At 42.2% G+C, this 7,350-nt stretch overlaps 1 protein-coding gene and 1 pseudogene across 1 annotated transcript in view; one reads left to right on the forward strand and one right to left on the reverse strand.

The window, feature by feature from the left end:
* The window catches only part of WDYHV1 (WDYHV motif containing 1), a 15,730-nt gene that overhangs the window by 3,261 nt on the left and 5,119 nt on the right, over positions 1 to 7,350 (forward strand). The window contains exons 2-5 of the mRNA XM_011360783.2: positions 1,477 to 1,576; positions 2,608 to 2,658; positions 6,180 to 6,328; positions 6,967 to 7,091. Of these exons, the coding sequence (XP_011359085.1) occupies positions 1,477 to 1,576; positions 2,608 to 2,658; positions 6,180 to 6,328; positions 6,967 to 7,091 (425 nt within the window). The remainder of the gene's footprint in view (positions 1 to 1,476; positions 1,577 to 2,607; positions 2,659 to 6,179; positions 6,329 to 6,966; positions 7,092 to 7,350) is intronic.
* LOC111740235 lies at positions 2,338 to 2,453 on the reverse strand (annotated as a pseudogene).

Here is a 7,350-nt window from a genome sequence, read left to right on the forward strand (position 1 = left end):
TGCTTTTTCTATGCATCTTTTATGGCCTTCTTGGATGCATGCTTATTTATGGATCTGTATGTCTCCTCTCACAGTCCATAAGCTCTAATTTATCACATCTTCCAAGCACTTAGCACAGTGCTTTGTACTTCATGAGATCAGGAGCCTTGTGGTCAACTCTGTAGGCAAGACAGATAAATGTCTCCTTAAAGCTTGGTCTTAGAACATCCAGATTAAATTTTAGCTACTACATGTTATATGTCCCATTGAAACTACATTCTTGTTATTCCACACTACGTATCCTATGGAAGTAGTTAGTAATCTCCTATTGTTACTTCTACCACCACTTTTCCCATAAGGTTTCCTAGGTATTTTAGAGAAAAACAAAATCATGGCAGAAAAATACGGACTCTCAACTTTGGTACTTTAAGCCTAGTTATATGGCGCATCAAGGCAGGTAGACAAGGGCAAGACTTATAAATTGAAAGTGTATTTTCATAAAATGGTGACAGTCCTCAATGCTCTTCGTGCCTTGCTTCATTTTCAGGTAGTGTGCCTGGAAATTAGGCTTCGACAGATTGAGTCACATGTGTGAGCAGAGTGTTGGTGTAGCTGATTTTGAGCAGAGGCATATGGCTCATTAGGAAAAGGAACCTAGAGGCTGAGCTGTGAGTACGGCCAGCAGTGACTGGGCCTGCCTGTGCAGGAGTGTGATTGTGGCCAGTCTGGTTTGGTTTGGTGTGCTGGGCAATGCTTTACTTGAGTGGTTCTGATCACTGTGTCAAATAACTAAAGGCCTCTCCTACAGGAGAGAGATTCATCTGGGCAGAGGTATAGGAAGATATATCTTAGTTCAGTATGAGAAAGAACTTTCTAAAAGTCAGGACCTGTTGCCTAGCAGAGGGACTTGAGGAAAGAATCCCATTCACGGGGGCCCCTCCAGAAGAATTCCCGGACATACAACCGCCCCGGTCCTTTCCACTCAGGAGCCCTCCTTCCCAAAACACCCACTCTGCCCCGTTCCTTAGGGGAGCGGGAAATCAACGTTAACTAAGATTTATCAAGTGTCTGTAATAAGATGTGATGATGCCCATTTTACAGATGAGAAAAGCAGGCACTCAAAGAGGTCAAGATGTTCAAAGCTTCATACCTTATAAATGGCTGAGTCAGAATTCCAACTGTATCACAAGTCCCTGGACCCAAAGCTTATAGAATATTGACGTAGCATTTTATCAGTTGTGAAATGCTTCCATACACAAACACTGATGGGGGAGGTAGTGAGCTCTTTGTTGGCAGAGGAGTCCATGCCCCGTATAGTGTTGGATTAACAGCTTGTTGGAGATGTTTTAGAGGTGGTCTGAATGTTAGCCAGTAGTTGGATAAAATGGTGTTTAAGGTCTCTTCCAACTTTTGAATGTCATCAGTCTTTTGTTCAAATTTGAAAGACACAAAGCATTCTTGCTTAATTTTATTGAGTAAACAATTATTTTATTTCAGTGAAGAAAATATTTGGAAGCTCTGTGAATACATCAAAAACCATGACCAGTATCCTTTAGAAGAATGTTACGCTGTCTTCATATCTAATGAGCGGAAGATGGTAAGTTGGGGAATGATTGCAGAAAGAAAATAAAAAATTTAGGATGACATTATAAGCTAAATATAGCAAGGGTTTAGTACTGTTTTAAAATGTGCTTTATAAAATATAGCAACATTTTAAAGCTTGTTTTTTAATGAGATTTTTTTTCCCTTCTAGGGCACGGTTGAGTTAGGGAGCGTTTAGTTCTTTACTTGTAGGTAAGGAAATATATGATGATATGTTCACATAGATTAAATCCCTTTTCTTTAGATATTAAGTTAGAGCTTTTAAAATTGCTTAAGTTGGAGGCACAAACTCTCAGCTTTGAGGTAAAGATTTCTTTGTTTTTGGAGTTTAAATAGAACTACAGTAAACTTAAGTGAAGTATTAAAAAAGTAAGCCCTTTATATTTTGTAAAGCACTTTGCAAGCATCACCTCAGTGGATCCTAATGGAAACCCTGTGAAATGGGCAAGGTTCAGACAGCTGTCTCTGTTTTATAGCTGTCAGGGAGGTCCCATGAATAATTAAGTGGTAAAGAAGGCTGGAACCTGCCAAGCTTTCTGACTCCTAGCTCAGGTCTCTTTCTACTCTCCAGAGAAAGTCGTGTAATACATTTTTGCTCTGTCATTGTTCAGGACACTTGGAAGGATTTGTGGAGAGATCTAGATTTCTTCTTACCCGTTCATTCTATCACTTTGATCGTTGGTTGCTCGTAAATATTTTCTTTTTCATTTAAGTATTGCTTTAAAGAATTTTTTTTTTTTAATTTATTATTATTTATGCCTATAGCACCTGGTCTTCCTAGGTGGTCTCCTGTCCAAGTACTAACCAGGCCCGACCCTGCTTAGCTTCCGAGATCAGACATCGGGTTTGTTCAGGGTGACATGGCCATAGATCATGGACTGTGGCTCCACTGGGGCGCGAACCCAGCACCTTCTGCGTGTAAAGCCGATGTGCTAACTGCCATACTATGGAACCACGTCCTGCTTTAAAGAATTTAGTAGTGGTTTAACTGAAATCGCGGCTTATGAAATTTACTGTGTTTTGTAGATACCTATCTGGAAACAGCAGGCAAGACCTGGAGATGGACCTGTCATCTGGGTAAGATGGTCAACAGAGAGACAGCTTCCTATGTGTTAGTCATTGTCCCTGAGTGGTCTTCATGTTTTGGTAAGGCAGAAATGATAGGGCAGTAGAGAAAAGCAATAATAAGTATTACTCAATTGACCTTTTCAGAAGAGATGTTATTTGGTCCAAGGTGGAAGCACTAGCAGGCATGTTTTCTTTTAGTTTTGAAATTATTACAGGAAGGACTTTTAATGGTCTGTGTGGAAGATATATTTGTGATCTCCTGAACTCTTATCCATTTAGCACTGGAAAGAATATATAGTCCAGCTGCACAGTAGAATTATCTGGAGACTATGTCAAAAATACAGGTTTCTGATTTAGTTGATCTAGGGAAGGGTTCAGGAATTAGTATTTTTAGCAGACTTCTGAATGAACATGACTGGCATTGGAAAAACACAGATCTACTTTAACATGTTCATTTTTCAGGTGAAAAAATAAGCCCAGAAAGGCGAAGTGAGTAGCTCAAGGTCATCTAGCTGACCAATGGTAGGACTGGATCTCAGGCCTGGGTCCTTTCCAGTACACATATGTGTTTTGTCTTAACCTGGTCCCCTGAAGAACAGAATTGTTTATACTGATAAACCTGAAGATAAAGTAAAATTCTGTTTATGATAATGTCATAAACATCTAGTTTCTGTTACTTATTTAAAATAAGGTATCATTTTAATTGGCTTCATTCATTTAACATACATTAATTGAGTGCCTGTTATATGCCAGGCACAAAATAGACCGATCCCTGGCTTCGTGGAGCTCACGGTCCGGCTTCCTTTACCAGCAGATTGTCTGCTACTCTAACATTAAAGCCTAAATCCAGCAGCACTGGGCTGGGAACATGGGCCAAGGGAAGCAGGTGGTTAGGCTTCAGTCTTACCGGAGGGCTGTGTGAACTGGATGTGTTATTTCTTTTTTCAGTGTCCTCCTCTGGTCAGTGGGGTTGTAAGGCCTAAATGAGATAATGCATTTAAAGCATTATCCTGGTATCTGGCACAATGTGGTACTGGTGCTCGAGAAGCATTAGCTTATTGTTAGCAACACTGCAGATTGTCCACCTGCCCTAGAAATCATCCCTATTGCTGAACCACTCAGCAGATTTTGAGTTGTGGTCTTCTTGTCTTAGGGAAGCATGCAGAGAAAGGACCTTAGGTCGTGGTCCCCTTACACAACATCTCACAGCAGCTCAGGGTGGGAAATCCTGGTGCAGGAGGTGTCCCCACACCCTCTGGCAGGTGTATCTGCCGCACTGCCGTGCTGCTGTAGGAAACGGGTAGGCCTCCCTGAGCGGGTAGAGACACCGGACACCAAGGAGCAGATCACTTCTCGGTGGCCATCCCGTCCCCTAGCCCCATTGGGCCTTTCCTGGCAGTTGGGCAAGCACCAAACCCAACTCAGAGCCAGGCTGCTGCTTCAATCTGCGTTTGTTGGCTCCACATCTGAGCTATGAAAGCAATTCCAAGCCGAGGCCTACTTTCCCTCGAGTTCGTTATCCATCTGATATGTAGGAATATGGACCGGAACTAATTAGAAGGGTGTGGATATTTATCATTTATGTCTTTGCACAGTCGTCTCTTCTTTCTGGAAAGCACTCCTTTGGGTGAGATTCAGTGACGGCAGCCCTTCCTCAGTGAAACTCTCCTTGGCTGTTGGGGCCCCTATTCCCAGTGTTTCTTGGTTGGCTTTTTAAAAAGTATTTACATACGTAATCTTGTTAATTTCCCCAGTAACACTGAGGTAAATGCTGTAGGTATCTCCACTTGCTAAAAGAGGAGACTGAGGCTGGTAAGTGAAGGGGCTGAGAGTTGAACCAGGCGAGCCTCACCGCATGCTCACGTTCCATCCCATCCTCACGTGCTTCTGGCGACAGTTGACTCGCGTTTCCCACTCCTTCGGGAACTCCTTGAAGGCAAGGACCTCTCTTCCCCATCTCTGTACCTATATTTTCAACAACGCAATTTCCCACAAATAATAGGGCATATGTACTTCAAAAAACTCATATGAGTTAGAAGATGTCAAGAGAGAAACAGATTTTGGAGAAGGCAGAAACTACTTCTGGCATTGGGTGAGAGAATATAAAAAAGACATTCCTGGAGGAGAAAGCGTTGGAGCCAGAGCTTGAGTGGTGGATGTGGGAGAGAGGCACAGAAGGTTGCTGCAGGTGGAGGGGAGTAACAAGAATGAGCCCAGGGGGAGGAAACTGGACTGTCATGGGGAGCTGCTCTTCACTTGCCGCTGGAGGGTGGGATGCGTTAAGGGAGTACAGGGAATACACATCCGTTTCTGATGCCTGTTCTGCTTTACTTAGATAGGATTGGAGCCGAAGGCTCTGATAGTACAACATCGCTAGTCTCAATGATCTTTCCCACCTCACAGAGTTAAATGAAATAATGTTGGAGAAAGGCGTTTAGTAAGCTTTGAAGTACTAGAAATGTGAGGCGGTGTTATGAATGTTGTACTAATGTGATTGAGCTACTTTTTATCTTGCAGAGCTGTTCTCTGTGACAGTGTTTTTCTTCTAAGGAACTCAAAGCACCAGAATGCCCTCATGTCTTGTGATAACCTCTCTGACATCACTCCCAGCAGTGCCCGGTGTCTGGGAGTGAGAGTAGGCGTGCGCGCGCGCGCACACACACGCGCGCGCGCACACACACACACACACACACACACACACACACACAGGCGTGTGCGCGAGCTCTGTGACCGAGCTCTGTGAGAGAAACTCTATCATTCTCCCTTAATGGTTGCAGATGAGGGCTTAGCTGACTTTAAAAAAAAACAAAACCAAAACCAACACTTTCTTTCTTTTAATTACAAATGTAGCATAAAACAGGAAATTAAAGTCCTTCCCCTTCTCCAGGCTAACCTCAACAGTCCCTTTTGTTAATAGTTTAAAGGATCTTGCAGACTTTTCCTTGGTATTCATATGCATGCATATTGTACTTCTGAGTGTGCATGTATCTTTTTATATATATAGCTTTTAAAAAGTAATATGTGTATTTTGCAGTTTTCTTCTTCCATCCAATTAGATAACATGGACAATTTTGTTTTCCCCATAAATTTACTAAAATCTTTTTAACAGCTATGTAGTATTCCATCAAATGGCTGCATTTGGTTTATTAACCATTCCCCTCTTGGTGGACTTCTGGTTGCTTCCGAGTTTCTGCTATTATAAACAGTGATGCAGAGATTTTCTTTGCATGTATACCTTTCTATGTATATGGCCATTTTTACGGAGGATGGATTCCTAGAGGTAAAATTGCTAGGTCAAAGGGTATACATTTAATATATATGAACATTTTTACTACTTATGTAACTGTTCTCCGTCACTGGACATTTGGTCTGTTTTCAGAGTTTTATTGTTTGCTTTATTTTGCTTTGATGAGGAGGGCTGTATTAGTCTTGTATCCATTTTTGGTGATATACATGCATTATATATCACATCACCTTGGAATTCACCATCATGAAGTCACTTGGTTAACTTCAGCAACTTTTACTTCTAGGATTACCATGTTGTCTTGCTTCATGTTTCAAGTGGAGGACAGAGCTTCATTTATGATCTCGATACTGTCTTGCCATTTCCCTGTGCTTTTGACGCTTATGTGGAAGATGCCTTTAAGTCTGATGAAGACATCCATCCACAGTTTAGAAGGTGAGGAAGTTCAGGACGGATTTTTCAACTTTCTGAAGTGAGAGCTTGACAGATATATATAGTTGTTGTGTTTGTTTTTGCATTTGTTTTGTAAAGATCGCTTGTCTTGGCATCACCATTGAGTTGATATTTGAGAATGATGTGCTACACAGAAGATTCAAAATGTTTTAAAGTTTTAAAGATGGCTCATCGTATAAAAGGTTGGCAGTCTTTTAAAAATTTGTGTGATAAGAGCCCAAACATTTTCTTAGTCATTTTGGGGGTTTCTCTTATGCTCTTGTTTTGTGGGGGGTATGTGCGGATTGGGGTGATGGAGCGGGACACCTTGTGATACCAAAATTGAGAGGGCAGTCATGGCAGCACCTGAAAATTACGCGCTTTGCCCTTGATCCACAGTTGAGTAAATCATGGCAACCAGATCTGTCTCTGTGCCTTTGTAGTTTTGGATTTCCTCTGACCATTTCTCATGGCTTCTTTAACAGGCAAAAAGACTGCACATATTTTTTCGTGTTACTAATAGTACAGAAATGCCTGCAGTAGTTTTGTGCACGTCATAGAAAATGAGTCTCTATAACAACTGAGTTAGAATTTGAGCTGCGATACTTCCCTGAGATAAACGAATGTCGATTTATTTTCAGGAAATTTAGAGTGATCCGTGCAGATTCATATTTGAAGAACTTTGCTTCTGACCGGTCTCACATGAAAGATTCCAGTGGGAACTGGAGAGAGCCTCCTCCATCGTACCCCTGCATTGAAACTGGAGGTGAGCCAAAGGTGCCTCCTCAGAGGTTTCCGGTCCCTGGGCAGATCAGCCTTTTCCCTTAACCAAGGACAAAAATCGCATTGTTCTTGCGGTAAACCCCCGAGTGGTGAGGAGGCACGAGGAAGTGTAGTTCTGTGTATTTAGTACATTCAGAAATTGAGGCACAGAGAGCAGGACTGGGGGGCACAAGAGCTCACGGGAGAGAAAAGGTGTGGAGGAGCAGAACCGCGACACTGGCTAGAGTGCGGAATGGAGCTGC

The sequence above is a fragment of the Pteropus vampyrus genome, unplaced genomic scaffold (assembly GCF_000151845.1).
Source record: "Pteropus vampyrus isolate Shadow unplaced genomic scaffold, Pvam_2.0 Scaffold59, whole genome shotgun sequence".
Classification (NCBI taxonomy): Eukaryota; Metazoa; Chordata; class Mammalia; order Chiroptera; family Pteropodidae; genus Pteropus; species Pteropus vampyrus.